This window comes from Primulina eburnea, chromosome 1 (genome assembly GCF_022965805.1).
Source record: "Primulina eburnea isolate SZY01 chromosome 1, ASM2296580v1, whole genome shotgun sequence".
Classification (NCBI taxonomy): domain Eukaryota; kingdom Viridiplantae; phylum Streptophyta; class Magnoliopsida; order Lamiales; family Gesneriaceae; genus Primulina; species Primulina eburnea.
The window spans coordinates 17,873,070-17,891,640 of record NC_133101.1 but is presented as its reverse complement, the minus strand read 5'-3'; the positions used below and the strand labels follow the sequence as shown (position 1 = coordinate 17,891,640).

General features: G+C 37.1%; 1 protein-coding gene across 1 annotated transcript in view; it reads right to left on the bottom strand.

The window, feature by feature from the left end:
• The window catches only part of LOC140811688 (uncharacterized), a 53,443-nt gene extending 40,916 nt beyond the window's left edge, over nucleotides 1–12,527 (bottom strand). The window contains exon 1 of the mRNA XM_073169743.1: nucleotides 12,073–12,527. Coding sequence (XP_073025844.1) covers nucleotides 12,073–12,526 — 454 coding nt within the window. The 5' untranslated portion in view covers nucleotide 12,527. The remainder of the gene's footprint in view (nucleotides 1–12,072) is intronic.
• Nucleotides 12,528–18,571: the final 6,044 nt, after the last annotated feature.

Here is an 18,571-nt window from a genome sequence, read left to right as displayed (position 1 = left end):
GTAGCACCGATCCTTTAGTGGCTGTTGAATGGGTTAAGGCTCTTGAGGCGATCTTCGATCATCCAATTATTCAGACAGAGACAGAATCAGCTGTGCAGTGTTCATGTTGGTTAAGGCTGCCCGCATCTGGTGGAACGCGACCAAGGTTGGTATTGATCTACCGACATTGAAGTGGTCAGAGTTCACTGATTTGTTCTATGACAAGTATTTCCCCGACGCACTTCGAACGAAGAAGGTTACAGAGTTCTTGGAGCTTCGTCAGGGTGGCATGAATGTTGATGAGTATATTCTCAAGTTTGAAGAGGGATGTTTATTTGCTCCGTACATTGCTTCCAATGACAAATACAAAGGTGCTCATTTCATTCGAGGCCTTAGAGCAGAGATTCAAAGAGACATTAATATGTCGAAGGCTGTGACTTTTAAAGAGATCGTGTCTAAGGCTTTGTTGGCCGAACAGGATGAGAAGGACATTGCCAAGGAAAGACAGGCGAGGCATCAGGCTTTTACTCAGAGGGGTCAGGGATCGAATCAAAGAGGCAAAGAGCATTTCAAAGGGAAAGGCAAGATAGAATCGAGTCCTAAGCCATTGGCAGTTCCATCTGATTCCGAGAAGCCTTTGTGTCCTAAATGCGGCAGGCATCATCGAGGAAAGTGCAGATTTGGCACTCATTCTTGTTATCGTTGTGGCACTGCAGGCCATATTGCCAGAGATTGTCCAAAGGGAGTGAGGAAAGAGAAAGTTCAGGGACGCATTTTCACGATGACAAAGGAAGGTATTAATCATGATTCTTCTGTGATCTCTAGCACTATTTTGATTTCAGACAGGGTAGCTACGACATTGATTGATACAGGTGCTACTCATTCTTTTATGTCTGAATTGTTTTTGAGATCTTTGTGTATAGTTCCTTCTGTTCTTTCCTTCCAGCTTAGTGTTGTTTTGCCTTCGGGGGATGTGTTGTGCCCGACATCTATTGTTTATGCATGCCCTGTTCGTATTGAGGAGCGAGTTGTTTTTGCTGATTTGATTGTTATCCCGATGGTTGCCTTTGATGTTATTCTTGGCATGGATTGGCTATCGACCTATCGTGCTGTTATTGATTGTGTTGCTAAGACGGTGACCTTTGCAGATGATGGCCAGAGAGGTATGCTCGCCAGTGCAGGTACTTCGCTGGTCCTTCCTTTTATTTCGTGTCTTGAGGCTGAGAAGTTATTGTTTAGAGGTTGTGTTGGATTCTTGGCTTCTATTGTCGATGTGGATAGATTGATTAAGTTGAATATTGATGATATTGATGTTGTGAGAGAGTTTGCTGATGTGTTTGAGGATGATGTGCCGGGTTTGCCGCCAGACCGAGATGTTGAGTTTGTGATTGATCTAGATCCAGGTACGGTTCCTATTTCTAAGGCTCCGTACAGAATGGCCCATGCAGAGATGAAAGAATTGAAGGCGCAGTTGCAGGATCTTTTAGATAAAGGTTTCATTCGGCCGAGTTCTTCGCCTTGGGGAGCTCCGGTTCTGTTTGTCAAGAAGAAAGATGGATCTTTGCGGCTGTGTATCGATTATAGGGAGCTCAACAAAGTGACTGTCAAGAATAAGTATCCGTTGCCACGGATAGATGATTTGTTTGATCAGCTTCATGGTGCTACTGTATTTTCGAAGATTGATCTTCGATCTTGCTACTATCAGTTGAAGGTTAGGGAGTCTGATATCCCTAAGACTGCGTTCCGGACCAGGTACGGTCATTATGAGTTTCTTGTGATGTCTTTTGGTCTGACCAATGCTCCTTCAGTCTTTATGGATATGATGAACCGCGTGTTCAAGCCGTATTTGGATAGCTTCGTCATTGTTTTCATCGACGACATTCTGATCTATTCCAAGACCAGAGAGCTTCACTCAGAGCACCTCAGAGCTGTCCTTCAGTTGTTGAGAGAGAGGAGACTGTTTGCCAAGTTGAAGAAGTGTGAGTTTTGGTTGGAGCAGATTTCTTTTCTAGGCCATGTTGTTTCGAAAGATGGCATAGCTGTTGATCCAGTGAAGATAGAGGTGATTCAGAAGTGGCCTATTCCTACTACTGTGTCAGAGGTTCGCAGTTTTCTTGGGTTGGCGGGTTACTATCGTCGTTTCATTTCAGATTTCTCCAAGATTGCCCTGCCGTTATCCAATCTGACGAGGAAGACGGTGAAGTTCGAGTGGTCCTTTGATTGCCAAAGTGGATTTCAAGAGTTGAAAGATAAGTTGTCTACAGCTCCTGTTCTTGTTTTGCCCAGTGGATCAGAGGATTTTGTTGTTTATACTGATGCGTCGAAGAAGGGTCTCGGTGCAGTGCTGATGCAGCAAGATAAGGTCATAGCCTATGCTTCTCGCCAGTTGAAATATTATGAGAAGAATTATCCGACTCATGATTTGGAGCTGGCAGCTGTGGTTTTCGCCCTGAAGATTTGGAGACACTACTTATATGGCGAAAAGTGTGAGATTTTCACAGACCACAAGAGCTTGAAGTATCTGTTTTCTCAGAAAGAGCTCAACATGCGACAGAGGAGGTGGTTAGAGCTTGTCAAAGACTATGATGTGACAATCAGTTATCACCCAGGGAAGGCGAATGTTGTAGCGGATGCTTTGAGTCGTAAGTCGAGTTCTTCCTTGAGTTCTTTAATTCAGAGACCGTTGTTGATGGACTTGTAGAGAGAGGAGATTGATTTAGTGATTCTGGGGACCATTGCTCGTTTGTCAGCATTGGTTATTCGATCTACTTTGACGGACAGGATCCGTAGAGAGCAGACTGTTGATGTTCAGTTGGCAGAGTTGAGAGCTAGAGCCGAGGAAAGAGGGAATTCAGAGTTTGGTTTGAATGGAGACGGTTTGGTGACTTTCAGAGGCCGTATTTGTGTTCCTGTTGGTGATGATATTCGGCGAGACATTTTGATAGAGGCTCATACCGCACCATATTCGATACATCCAGGCAGCACCAAGATGTATCAGGATCTTCGTCGACTCTATTGGTGGCCAGGTATGAAGAAGGATATTGCTTTGTTCATTTCTCAGTGCCTTACTTGTCAGCAGGTGAAGATTGAGTATCAGAGACCTGCTGGGACATTGTTGTCATTGCCGATTCCTCAGTGGAAGTGGGAGCATATTACGATGGATTTTGTGACTGGTCTACCCAGAGTGCAGAAAGGTTTTAATTCCTATTTGGGTTATTGTTGATCGATTGACCAAGTCAGCCCATTTTCTCCCAGTCAAGACGACGTACTCCATGATCCAGTATGCTGAGGAGTACATAGCAGAGATTGTTAGACTTCATGGTGTTCCAGTGTCGATCGTGTCTGATCATGACCCTAGATTTACTTCAGAGTTTTGGAAGAGTTTGCACAGAGCTATGGGTTCGCGGTTAGCATTCAGTACAGCATATCACCCTCAGAGCGACGGTCAGTCAGAGAGAGTCATTCAGATTCTAGAGGACATGCTCAGAGCCTGTACCATTGATTATCCTGGTAGCTGGGATTCCAAGTTGCCTCTTGTTGAGTTTACGTACAACAATAGCTACCAAGCGACGATTGGCATGGCACCGTACAAAGCACTTTATGGCAGAAAATGTCGATCTCCATTGTTTTGGGATGAGGTTGGCGAGAGAAAGATGTTGGGTCCAGAGTTGGTTCAACAGACGGCCGATGTTGTTGCTGTCATTCGAGAGAGAATGAAGACTGCTCAGTCGAGACAGAAGAGTTATGCAGATGTTCGTCGCAGACCTTTGCAGTTTGAGGTTGGTGACCATGTGTTCTTGAAGATTGCACCTCTTAAGGGTGTAATGCGGTTTGGCAGGAAAGGCAAGTTGAGTCCGAGATTTATTGGCCCGTTTGAGATCTTGGATAGAGTCGGTGATCGAGCCTACAGATTAGCCTTGCCGCCAGATCTTGACAGAGTTCACAATGTTTTTCACGTATCGATGCTCAGGAAGTATGTTGCGAATCCTTCCCATGTTCTTCGCCACGAGCCATTGGATTTGACGCCGAGTTTGACTTACCAAGAGATTCCGGTTCAGATTTTGGATCGCAGAGTTAAAGTGTTGAGAAACAAAGAGATCGGCATCGTTAAAGTCCTTTGGATGAATCATTTGATCTAAGAGGCTACGTGGGAACCAGAGGATGAGATGGGAGAGAAGTATCCTGAGTTGTTCGTGCAGTGACGTCAATTTCGAGGACGAAATTCCCGTAAGGAGGGGAGATTGTAATAGCCGAGCCCGGTGTTCGGTACGGTTTAAGTTTTGTATGATTATTGTTTATTGGGTTTTATGATATAGATGTTTAGAGTTGTGTTTTGGGTTATAGTATAGTTGGTATTATTGTGTTTTGGCATGGTGGATATTGTTAGATGATTATGTGGTTGTTGTGCAGCGTTTCGGTTCGATTTTAGTAGCTTGAGATTTTGTTTCTGCCGTGGCAGCACCGCACCCGCACTCTTGCAAGGACCGCACCCGCGGTCTGAATTATTGGAATTTGTGAGTTTGGCCGAGAGAACACCGCACCCGCGGTGTTTGCAGCAGCGCACCCGCGGTAGCATTTTATTTGGGAACTGTTTGAGGGCCGAAACATCAGCGCACCCGCGGTGCTGGAGGTAGCGCACCCGCGGTTGTGTTCAGTACAAGCATGGTCGAGATTTTTAAGTACATTTTGGAGTGGTTGACTTCATCTTTCCCATTCTTTTCCTCCATTTTCGAGATTTCCCCATGGAAGCTAAGGGTTTTCTTCATTTCTTTTCTTTACTATCTTCGATTTAAGCTTCTCGTTGGATTTTCGAGTTGAGATCGAGGTTCTTATTGGTGATAGGAAGCTAAGGTAAGGTTTTATTGTGGTTTATTATTGGTTTTGGTGAAGAGATGATTTGGGTTGATTGTTATAGTTGGTTTAATGGATTTATTGATATGGATTCTTGGATATTGAGTTGATAATGGTGTTATTTATGAATTATTGTTGTAGGTGGTGTATCAAGTGTATAGTTTGGAGGTTTCTATTGGTTTGTAAGTGGAACTTCATTCTTTTGCTCACATGATGTTATATGTATTGTGTTTCAAAGGTTTAAATGTGCTATTCTCTTCATTTGATTCTTGAGTATGTATTGATTCCATTGTTATGTATATTGGAGACAATTTAATGTCTCAACTATGAAAGGGAATACAAGAGAAAAGAAAGAGTATCCAAAGTGATTGTTTAAATGCCAAGAGAGAGTTTAAAGTGTATTATGGATTGATAGATACATAGTCAGAGATTGCATGCAATTAGATGATCATCGCCCATAGGCTTATATCCCTCAGAGTTGTCGATTTATATCGATGGGATATAGGTGTTCAGAGACAGAGTTACTATATAGATGTCAATCCATACCAGAGAAAAGAGAAATACCATCTTATTGTTTATATTGATATGATATTCATATTTCAGAGTTGATGGTATTTAATGCTTTAAAGTCATGATTTTCAAAGTATGTTATGTTTATTGTTATATAAGAGTTTCACTTGCTGAGTTTTATACTCATTTCAGTTATTTTTCATGTGATGCAGATAAGAGCGACCAGCCGGGACGTTGATGTGGGCCGGAGTCATATGCATAGAAGAGGGAAGTGAAGGCTATTTTGACAAGCATTTTAGACATGATCATAGGAATGATATTTTGTATTTTTGTTGTATCATTTGAATGATCATGTATAAACTTTTGTAAATGATTTTATGTTATAAAATGTTAATCCTTCCTCCCTTAAAAGAAAAATTTTAATTTCCGCTGTATTTTATTTAAAATTGAGTCGAGGTGTCACAGAGAGAGAGCTACGATAGGCCCCGAGATAGTTCAACACACCGTTTATTTAATCGCCAAGATCCGAGACAAGATGAAGACTGCTCAGAGTCGACAGAAAAGCTACGCTGATAAAAAAAGACGAGATCTCGAGTTTGTCGTTTGTGATCACGTATTTGTGAAAATAGCACCTATGATGTAACACCCGAAAATCAGTCCACGTAGACCGCATGTATGGAAATTATTAAATTGATAAAATATTTTAATTAAATGATTTTGGATGTATGAATGATATTGAGTGAATAAATGATTAATTGTGTAATTTTATTTGATTTCATGATTTAAAGATTTTGAGACGAATATCGTGGGTAGGTCGGAACGGAGGACCGAAGACGATTAAGGTGTTAAAGATTTAAAAGCTAATTTTTTATTTTTACTTAATAAGGAGATTTTTGGAAATATATATTTTTAAACCTTTTTAATTTAAGCCTAATGATTTCATATTTTTAATGGGCCAAATTTATAAATTAAAAAAACTAGTGTTGATTAAGCCTATTAATTAAAAAAATAAAAAGCCTTTTTGTTTTTTTATTTATTTAAACCTAAACCCACACACACCCCTAAACACCTACACACACAAACACAACGAAACACACACTAAGTTACGTAAAAGATTTGGAAGAAACCGGCGGCCGAAGAAGGGAAGGAAGGTAAGAAAGTTTTTATTTTTTTCTCCTTCGTTCTTCGACTTTCTTCCTCGTTCTTCCTTCCAACAACAATCACTCGACTCCCTTGCATCCCAAGGTGAGTTTTTAATGGGGTTTTGACAAGAAAAAATGGTAGAAAAAAATAGAAATCGTCCTCCGTTCGTCGCCGACTTTCACCGCTATGGTATTCGTATTTCGAGCGTTTTAAACGCAAAGACACGCCTTAATCTTCTTTTTTTCTCATCTATCACACCATATTGTATGTTTGATGCATGTTTGCATGAAAAATATGAAACACTACCTTGTATTTTCGTTTTTATGGCTTATTATGCATAAAACTAGAGTTTTTTTTTAAAAAAAAAACTCTCATAATGATGCACAAAGGGGCTTCCACGGTAGGGGAACTTGAAGGGATGATCTTCGACATGTTTGAGGACCCTTGGGAGCATGTTTAAAGGTTGAAAAATATAGGATACCATTATGAACGAAAATTGTTTGTGTTAGAGTCCTACAATACGGTTAAAGGGCTAGGCATGTTTGGGGCTTGTAGGTTTGGTCCAGCAGCATGTCATGGGTTTTTTCTAGGTCCTAGGATGGTTGGGTAGAGGCTGGACATGGTGGTTAAGGGCTGGAGTCGAAATTAGCCTAGGTTCGAATCATATTAGGACTAGGACTCTTGGTGTAGAAAAATTCAGTAGCTTCCTAGGCGTGTTCAAAGGACTTAATGGGCTTGATTTGGGTAGAATATGGTTTAATTAGGTGTTGTTAAGCTTTGGTTCAAGTTTGGTAAAATTTGGTTAAGTTTCGAGTTTATACGAGTTTAAACTGGGGGTACGTCTAAATTTAAAAACGAATAGAGCAATCTATCGAAAAGCTAAGTTTTAAGCCTAAGGAATATTTATAGGAGTGTTTTATGGTTATATGTTAAGTTTGGAATGATTTGAGATGTCGTTTAGAGGTCTAAGGATAAATACGAAAAATTTTACGTCTAGGGGTAAAACGGTCATTTTACACCTAAAAAATAGTAAACGTCATGGCAGTGCTCTGAATGCTGTTTTATACGTTAAAATGATTATTTTAAATATTTATGAGATTTTATGATAAAACGTTAAATCTAAAAGATATGTTGCATGCTTGGTTTTAAAATAAAAATGATATTTAAATGCATGGTTTTTATAAAGTGATGAAAATATAAAATGTTGAAGGAAGTAAATTAATTGTGGCTAATACGAATACGTGATATGATGATATTTTAATACGTAAGGTCAAGGCTCAGTTGACTGGTGAGAGTGTCGCTGATGTCCCCGCCGCCCAGTACTGTGGTTACATGTAGATGGATCCATCGACCCATAATACGAAAGTCACAATTAACTATCTGAATTCAACGAAAAGGAAAACGTATACGTATATGATGAAAATGAATATGTTTATGATGATATGAAAAATGTTTATGTTCATGCATGTTCATGAAATGTATTTTAAGTAATAGTATTTTCACTGTTGCATGTGATTGTATACGTATTACTCGTTATTATGGTTATTGCTTGCTGAGTCAATAGACTCACTAGGTGTAGGATGCAGGTGAGAATGATATTAATGTTGAAGGAGACTATGATGGTTGATCTTGCTGCACTGAAGGTGCACATAACCCGAGGACCAACGCTAGTTTTCCGCATTTATGTTAAGTTTATGATTTAAGTTAATGTTAAAGATTTTTAGGACTATGATATGTTTTGAGTGGTGAGAATGATATTAATGTTTTAAGTTGATGTTAAAGATTTTTAGGACTATGATATCGAAAAGATAAGTTTATGATTTAAGTTGATGTTAAAGTTTCTAAACGACGTCCCAAATCATTCCAAACTTAACATATAACCATAAAACACTCCTATAAATATTTCTTAGGCTTAAAACTTATCATTTCGATAGATTTCCTGATTCATTCTTAAACTTAAACGTATCTCCCGATTTTGACTCGTATGGACTCGAAACTTAACCAAATTTTACCAAACTTTAACAAAAGATTAATATCACCTAATTAAACCATATTCTACCCAAATCAAGCCCATTAAGTCCCTTGAACATGCCTAGGAAGCTACCGAATTTTTCTGTACGAAGAGTCCTAGTCCTAATATGATTCGAACTTAGGATAATTTTGACTCCAGCCTTTAACCACCATGTCCAGCCTCTACCCAACCATCCTAAGACCTAGAACAAACCCATGACATGCTGTTGGACCAAACCTACCAGCCCTAAACATGCTTAGCCCTTCAACCGTACCCTAGGACTATAAAAAATACAATTTTTGTTCATAATGGTGTCCTATATTTTTCATCCTTTAAACATGCTCCCAAGGGTCTTCAAACATGTGGAAAAACATCCCTTCAAGATCGTCTACCATGGCAGCCCCTTTGTGCATCATTATGAATAGTTGTTTTTAAAAAAAACTGTAGTTTTATGCATAATAAGCCATAAAATGAAAATATAAGGTAGTGTTTCATATTTTTTAATCAAACATGCATAAAACATATAATATGGTATGATAGATGAGAAAAAAGAAGATTAATGCGTGCCTTTGTGTTTAAAACGCTCGAAATACGAATACCGTAGCGGTGAAAGTCGGCGACGAACGGAGGACGATTTATATTTTTTTCTACAATTTTTTCTTGTCAAAACCCAACCAAAAACTCACCTTGAGATGCAAGGGAGTCTAGTGATTGTTTTTGGAAGAAAGAACGAGGAAGAAAGTCGAAGAACGAAGGAGAAAAAAATCGAAAACTTCCTTGCCTTCCTTCCCTTCTTCGGCCGCTGTTTTCTTCCAAATCTTTTACGTAACTTAGTGTGTGTTTCGGTGTGTAGGTGTTTAGATGTGTGTGTGTGTGTCGGTTTAGGTTTAAATAAATAAAAAAACAAAAATGCTTTTTAACTTTTTAATTAATAGGCTTAATCAACACTAGTTTTTTAATTAATAAATTAGGCCCATTAACATTAATAAAATCATTAGGCTTAAATTAAAAATGTTTAAAAATACATATTTACAAAAATCTCTTTATAAAATACATAAAATTACTTGGTCCCACCAATTAATTTAAACTTGTCCTTAAAAATGCAATAATTCTTAAAATATTTAAAATATATATTTTCTTAAGTAAAAATAAAAATTTAGCTTTTAAATCTTTAAGACCTTAATGGTCTCCGGTCCTCGGTTCCGACATACCACCGATATTCGTCTGAAATCTTTAGATCATGAAATCAAATAAAAATTACACAATTAATTATTTATTCACTCAAAATATATCATTCATGCATCCAAAATCATTTAATTAAAATATTTTAGCGAATTAATAATTTCCACATATGCGGTCTACGTGGACTGATTTTCGGGCGTTACAATCTACCCCCTTTAAATTGAATTTCGTCACCGAAATTCGCTTATCCTTGATAATAAAAAAATTTAGACTCTTAATTCTAGTATCCTAATAATCCACGCCTCCGCTGCGCCACTGATGAAACTTAAAATTAATAGTTTATTATATGTTAAAAAATGTATTTTAGAATTTAAGTTTCATTAAAATTATAAAATAATGTCATTTTAGTATTGTATGTTTATATTTAAATGTCTTACTAACTATATTTTATTTTCAGGTTTTCTACATGTTGGTAATTAATGATAACTCAAGCTACAAGATTCAAATTGAGGTGATTCAAACATGTTTGGAATCCTTGAGAAAGTATCTACAACTTTGCAGAAGACATGAATGCCTAAAAAGTTCATTAAGATGATCAAATTGTGCAAATATCAAAAGGATGACAGATTTACTTTTACTATAACCAGCTTATAGTAAAAAAGTCATAAATATTTCAATATTTAACCACATGAGGTGAACCAAATGGCCAAATTCATCTACAGACAATTCCCTAAATGTTTGCTGTTTTGAGCAAAGCCAAATTCGGAGATTAAAGTCGTGGAACATAGCATTTAAAAAAGGGCCATGGAATTGAAGTTGGAGGAGACAAAAACTACTATTACAACTACATGGCATTAATAAAAATTTTGACATTTTCTCTCATTTGGCCTATAAATAGAGGTCTTGTGCTAGCTTGAGGATCATCATATCCCATTGTTAAATATAGCGTGTGTGAGTGTATAAAAGTTCTAAGTTCCAATATATTTTTTTTAATTTTCCCAACTATGAGTGACGATTTTAGTGTAGATCAAAGACGCATGCTACCATCTTTCTTTTTCACAAATAAAACCGGAGCGCCCCATGGAGAGTAACTAGGGCGAATGAAACCCTTGTCTAGCAATTCTTGAATTTGATCTTTTAATTCTTTCATTTCGGCGGGTGCTAGACGATAAGGCGCTTTAGATATAGGAACAGTGCCCGGCATTAGATCAATAGAAATTCCACTTCTCGGTCGGGTGGAATGCCAGAAACGTCTTCGGGAAAGACGCAAGGAAATTTTCTCACAATGTCCACATCCTCTAGCTTCTGACTGATAGGTTCAAGTGCGGTGGTGACACAAGCTAGATAAGCTGGACATCCACGCTTAATAAGCTTCCTCGCACATAGACAAGAGATAATGTGCGGCATTTGCTTGTTTCTCGCCGCCTCAAAAACAAAAGATCTACCACTAGGTGGTCTGATAGATACTGACCGCTGACGAAAATCAATCGAAGCTCCATTTGCTGATAACCAATCTATCCCAAGTATAATATCGAATTCGGGCAAAGGAAGGACGATAAGATCTGCCCGGACGACATCTTTAAATAAACGAAGCTCCAGATTCTTGACAATCTTAGTCGTAAGCATTTGTTCACCGGAAGGAATAATAACTTTGAAACCCAAACCCATATCTTGAGGAGTAATTTTCAGTCTTTTTATGAAGGTTTCTGATATGAAAGAGTGTGTAGCCCCTGAATCTAGTAAAGCATAGGTAGCTACACCTAGAATGACAATCCTCCCTGCGGTGAAAATGTCTTTTAAATCTTTTCGAGTGGAATCTTAAGGATTTACTATCATTAATTCCAAAGTTATAAGAAGATTTCGCGTTGAGCTTAAACATTTCTTGGAGAAATTGCACTTTAGTCCCTTAATTTTTGAAATTTGCACATCTGACCCAAAATTTTTGAATTATTGCAATTTAGTCCATAACTTATTTCGAAATTCCAATTAAGTCCTTTAAGTCTTGAGAATTGCATTTTGGCCCTTAAGAATTCATAAATTGCACTTAGGTCCTTTAAGTTTCGAATAATTGCATTTAAGTCATTTAAATTTCGAAAATTGCAATTTGACCCCCCAAAATTTTGAAAATTCCTTATCATGATTTCCTTTAATTTTTGGCCCTAGAACTTTTTATTTGGAATCTACATCCTTCACATAAAATAAGGCACAAAATTTAAATCATTTCTCTAAGGTTTCTAAAATCATCACTTAAATTCAACTATCACTTAAATTCAACTTGATAGAACATGCAACCTATTTTATTCTAGGTTGAAATTTGATCCCAATACAGTTTTAATAACCAATTTAACATTTCATGCATAGATAGGCAATATAAAAATGTTAAATGACTAGGTTACCTGTGATGAGCGTAGTGTCTGCCTCTCCTTCAGCTTCCTCGGCGTTCATAACATAAGCTCGGGCCGTGGTAGCTGCTTTTCTCTTTAGACAATCATTGGCTATGTGTCCATTCTCCTTGCAGAAGAAACATTTAAAAGATCCCCATTCACATTTGCCAAGATGAGCACGGTTGCACGTTTTGCAAGGTTGCCTCTCAGCAGGCTTTGGTGCTCCCGGATTCGGTGGCTTTGGTGCTCCCGGATTCTGTGGCTTTGGCGCTGGCTTGTTGACTTGACCTTGGGGCTTTTGAGGCCCTTGAGGTCTAGGAGGACCCGTGTATGGCTTCTTATTAGGCTGATTATTATTCTGATACTGCTGTCTTTTGCGCTGTAACTCGAAGTCAATGTCTTTCAAAGATTGCTCAGCCTGATAAGCAAAAGTAACTGCTGTAGCATAATCCCCCGGTCGCATCATCATGACCTTATCCTGAATGGTGGGACGTAGGCCATCCATAAAGTGCCTCATCTTCTCTTCTTCATCTCCCGCAATAAGGGGTACAAAGTGGCAACCCCTATCAAACTTCTTCACAAAGTCCGCAACAGGTACATCTCCCTGACGGAGAGTCATAAACTCCCTCTTAATCCTGCCCCGGACATCCGCAGTAAAGTACTTCTCATAAAATTTGGTCTTGAACTGTGCCCATGTGAGTGTAGCAAGGTCAAAACTGTGCTCCACTCCTTCCCACCATAGTGAAGCGTCATCCCTCAGCAGATAAGTAGTACACCTCACCCGGTCGGCATCTCCCATGTCTAGATAACGAAAGTGTACTTCTAGGGAACGGATCCAACTCTTAGAAGCGAATGGATTGGTGGTGCCAGAAAATTCCCTCGGCGCTAGCCTCCGGAACTGATCAAAAACATTGTGCGGTGGCCTAGGTGGCTGCTGCTGCATCTGCTGTAACTGCTGCTGTAACTGTTGCTGCTGAAGCTGCTGCTGCTGTAACTGCTGCTCGAAGAGACGAGCCATACCCTCTAATGCACGTGTAGCAGCATCCCCTGGAGGAGGAGGAGGAGGTGGTGGTGGTGGTGGTGCATTCCTTTGACTGATCCCAATGTGATTAACACTGTTCTCTGCTTGGTTCTCATGAACGGGTCTACGCCTAGGAGCCATTAAATCTGAATGTTTTCCAAATTCCAACGTAACCAACATGCATTTAAATCTAAGTTCTCTAATCACGATAAATCCTAACATAAATAGCAATTTAAGCATGAATAGCAGTAATACTCAAAAAGCTAATAAACATATAGCATGATCATGGTATTAATAACGTCAAGCAGGTAATAGCATACTGAATCACATAAAGCAAGTAAAACTTACAACTTTGAGGCTTGACGACTGATCTTCCCGGCGCTGACGGTGGCACAACCCTTTACAGGACCTTTGCTCTGATACCAACTGAAACGACTGCCCTTTTTATTTCTTCAAAAGTACTAGGAATTTTCTTTTTGCTATCCTATTATTTTCGAAAATAACAACTACACACAAGAAAATATTTTCATAAAATATTTTTCCCTCTTTAAAATTAAACTTCAATCAACTAGTATAAAAACTTCGAGTGAAATAATAAACTTGTCTACTGTTTTGCCAAAACTAAAAAGCAATAATTTGAAAAGTAAAGCCCATACTAAACCTCTCAAAAATCTCTCAAAAGCATAAATAAATAGTCTTTAAATCTTTAATTAAAATCATAAAGCATAATGCGGAAAAATGAAGCGCTGGTCCTCGGGTTGTGTGCACTTCAGTCCAGTAGAATCATCCGTCAAGGACCCCATCAATACCACCTGCATCCATCACACCTAGTGAGTCTAAAGACTCAACACACCATAATCTTTAATAACGAGTAATACATAATAAAACCACATGCAACAGTGAAAATACTTTTAAGTAAAAATATTTTTCATGATATGCATAAACTTTAACATTTTCCTCAACATGACATAAATCCTTTAAACATAATCATAACATTTTCCTTTATCCTCTGTTGAATTCAGATCGTTAATTGTGACTCCTCAAACCTCTTGTTTCGATGGATCCATCTACATAAAACCACAGTACTGGGCGGCGGGGGACACCAGCAACACTCTCACCGGTCAACTGGGCCCTGGCCAAACATTATCGAATAGAAAAACGATCGTCGGGGCTCCCTCTGGGGCCTTTTCCCATAAATGAGCTCCCTCTGGGGCCTTTTCCCCTCACGATATTCCCATTCTTACCTCTAACCTCTTGAAATCATATCCTCTGTTCGCAATGATGGCAACACGATCGTCGGGCTCCCACTGGGACCATAACCCTCACGACGTCGCCAACATTAACGAACTAGTCACAATAACATCACGTCCTTCAACATTATCATTTGCATCACTTAGAAAAATCATGAACAATATTTACGTTTTCCTTTTTAAACCACGCATGCAACGTATATTTTAAATGTCTTCTTTAATTCAATAAAAATCCCTTAGACATTTAAAATCACCAATAAATCATGATAAATTCATAAACATTTAAAAATATTCAATTTAACATAAAAACAGCATTTCGGGCACTGCCATGACCTTTACTAATTTCTAGGGGTAAAAAGACCGTTTTACCCCTAGACTCGACATTTTACGATTTCGACTTTTTTCTTGATTTCATGATTCTAATATGTCCCAAATAATTATTTAAGCTTATGTAAATTTTTCCGTAATTTTATTTGGCTTACAAATTAGACTTTTTCAATTTATCTTTTATTAGCTATTTTAACGGTGTTTTAATCCCGAAAAATACCAAACTTTAATATAAAATTCATAAATTCTAAATTTAGTCTTTTTATATTATTTTAGCCCTTATGGATCACGACTCGACCCCCGTGAGTCGTTTTCCAATTTTTCTTCGTTTTAGAACTCAATTTGACACCTAAACTTTGACCCCGAGCCATCTCTTAATTTTATCGAGTTACCCCCAAACCATATCAAGCCGAAAGGTGCCCAACATGTTAAAGTTGCCTACTGGACACTAAGTTGGACAATACAACACATACAACTCGAAAACAAACCCTCCCTTGAGACACACACAAGCTGGCCGAGAGTTGCACCTAGACTAGGACTCTTGTTTGGCTTGTAGGATTCTTCCCCACGCACCCAACCGCTGAACCCACCTGTTATACACCCTCTAAGGACCCTAAGGACCAGACATGGCCCAGCCTAAACCCCCTGAACTGCGCGCCCTAGCAGGTGCAAAGTGCAAGACCCTGCGCGCTATTTCCTGGACTCTCGGGTAGAGTCCTTCTCGTGAAGGAATCTTCGCCGTCTCACAGCTCGAGTCCTAGCTATGCTAGGACTCTACTTTGGTCTCCCCTACGCCCAGGGCTAGCCCCTGGACAAGCCAACCAAGCCCCTAACCCTGCATGTGAAAGACCCGAACCCTTCCCTCATGACAACAGCTCTCGGCTGCTGCATGAGTCTCTTTTTCTTCCTTCTTCCTTTGTTATGGCTGGTCTAAACGTGGTGTGTGGGACTCATAAACACAATTCCAAACCTTACCTACATCATGGCAGTCCCATATACAAGAATATAACAATTTTAGTATGCACAAAACACAACAACCGAAGGTGTACATGCAGCAAATCAGTTTTTTCTTTGGAAGAATTAAAGTGTTTCATGCATCCACAATTTTAAGTAAATAATATGACATGATGGATGAGAAAAGGAGATTAAGGTGTGCCTTTGCGTTATAAACGCTCGACTAAACGATGACGACGAAGAACGGAGGAGACCACACTTGGCTTGATGCAAGATTTTCAAACCAAAACCTTCCCAAGAGCAGCCGAGGGATTTCAGAATTTGTGGCGGCCGAGTGTGTGCTGTGTGGTGATTGGTGAAGGGTTTGGGAGAGTTTTAAAAACTCAAAAAGAGGGTGGCCGATTGTGTGGAGTCTAGAATAGGTTTTTGATTAAATTAACATATTAAATACTAGATTAATTTTATATCTAGGCTTAGGCCTATTAAGCCATAAATTAAAGCCCAATTAAATTAATTAGACTTTGAATAAAATAGTAACAAGGTTTTCTTTTAAATAAAAATGTGAATTTAATAGCCGGGATGCCCGAAAGCTCGAATTTTATTTGAAAAGCCAATGCCGATAAAAATTACGTTCCGGCGTATAAAATCACCCCACAACTCTATACTTTCAAAAATGACTTAAAAACATCGACCGCATTTTAAATAATTAAAAATAATTATTTAATAAAAATCTTTTACATTTTTGGCCATCGGTCCCCGTTCCTCGATCGTCACTTGAATATTCCTAAAAATGCCATTTTATGCACGATGACAATGAAAATCTATTTTAGCAAATAAACAAGTACGACACATAATGAATTAGCAACTAAACTTAATTAATTAAATTCATTTTCATAATTTCCTAGATTCGCATGCCGTTGGATTACGTAGTCTTAAATTTGGACCTTACAAAAAGTAAGCTCATGGCAAGCTAAATCTATTATGTTAAGGTGAATAGGATGAATTTTTGGTGAAATAAGATTGTTTATATTTTGTATATTCTTTCTATATTTCTTTTCATTTCGCTTAATTCTTTTTATTGTAGGTATAAAAATGAATTATTTGTTGTTATCAATTTACATCAAATGCTTGATACCATTGTATTGGTTATCTTGATTTGTTGTTTAATTTTGATACAATAAATATTTCATCAATTATTATTTTTGTTATATTATATATATTATATATATATATATATATAATTATATCATATATTTCATTTAGACGATAGAGTGGCTCTGTCGGTTGTTCTAAATATAATATTATGATTTAATACTAACATCTAACAATCTAACATTTACTTTCCCGCAACTAGCTTTTATTTTTCGCATCTAATTTTTACTTTACCGCAACTAACTTTTACTTTCTCGCAACTAACTTTTATTTTTCGCTTCTAACTTTTACTTTACTGCAACTAACTTATTAAATAATATATTTCATTTAGGCAATAGCATGGCTCTGTCGGTTGTTCTAAATGAAATATAATGATTTAATTTAACATTTACTTTATCCAATTATATATATAATCATAGGTACCATATATAAAATATCGGTTAATTCGGTAATTTTTATATTGAGAACTATATTATATTATATACGTGTTTAAATATTTAATTTTCTTGGGACCATTATTTATGGTGGTTTCCTTTGTTTTACTTTTAGTTAAATAATATTACATAAACCAAGAATAAATCTTTGAGCCTTGACAAATTTATAATTTGTAAACTTCATTCTTGCATTTGGTAATTTAAAAATTAATAAATTTAAAATTAAAATAACCTCTCTTTGGATCGATCTCGTACTTGCGAAATATATTACTTCCAGACAACCTACAGTTGGGTGAATTATAATTTAAGTAGTAGCAGCCACTCTGATAAAAATAAGTTTTAGGTTGGATGATAATTCTAATAACCAAGATAATGATAATAATAATAATCAAGAACATGATCAATTAAGGACACTTAGGTACCATATGAACCCTATTAGAATTAGTGCCCCCTCTTGTTTAGTTTTTTCTCCTGATGCATCTAATTTCAACTTTAAACCTCAAATTATGCAACTAACTTTTACTTTCTCTCAATTAATTTTTATTTTTCGCATCTAACTTTTACTTTACTGCAACTAACTTATTAAATCATATGTTTCATTTAGGCAATAGCATGGCTCTTTCGGTTGTTCTAAATGAAATATAATAATTTAATTTAACATTTACTTTATACAATTATATATTTATACAGTTATATATATAATCATAGGTACCATATATAAAATATCGGTTAATTCGGTATTTTTATAGTGAGAACTATATTATATTATATATGTGTTTAAATATTTAATTTTCTTGGAACCACTATTTATTGTGGTTTTCTTTGTTTTACTTTTAGTTAAATAATATTACATAAACAAAGAATAAATCTTTGAGCCTTGACAAATTTATAATTTGTAAACTTCATTCTTGCATTTGGTAATTTATAAATTAATAAATTTAAAATTAATATAACCTCTCTGTGGATCGATCTCATACTTACGAAATATATTACTTGCAGACAACCTACAGTAAGGTGAATTATAATTTAAGTAGTAGCAGCCACTCTGATAAAAATAAGTTTTAGGTTGGATGATAATTCTAATAATCAAGATAATGATAATAATAATAATCAAGAACACGATTAATTAAGGACACTTAGGCACCATATGAACCCTATTAGAACTAGTGCCCCCTCTTGTTTAGTTTTTCCTCCTGATGCATCTAATTTCAACTTTAAACCTCAAATTATTCAACTTTAACCAACTTTTCTTGGCTTAGATTCTGAAAATCCATATTTACATCTTAGAGAATTTGAGGAAGTTTGTAACACTTATAATGATCAAAATTGTCGCATGGATATAGTTCGATTAAAGATTTTCCATTTTTCTTTAA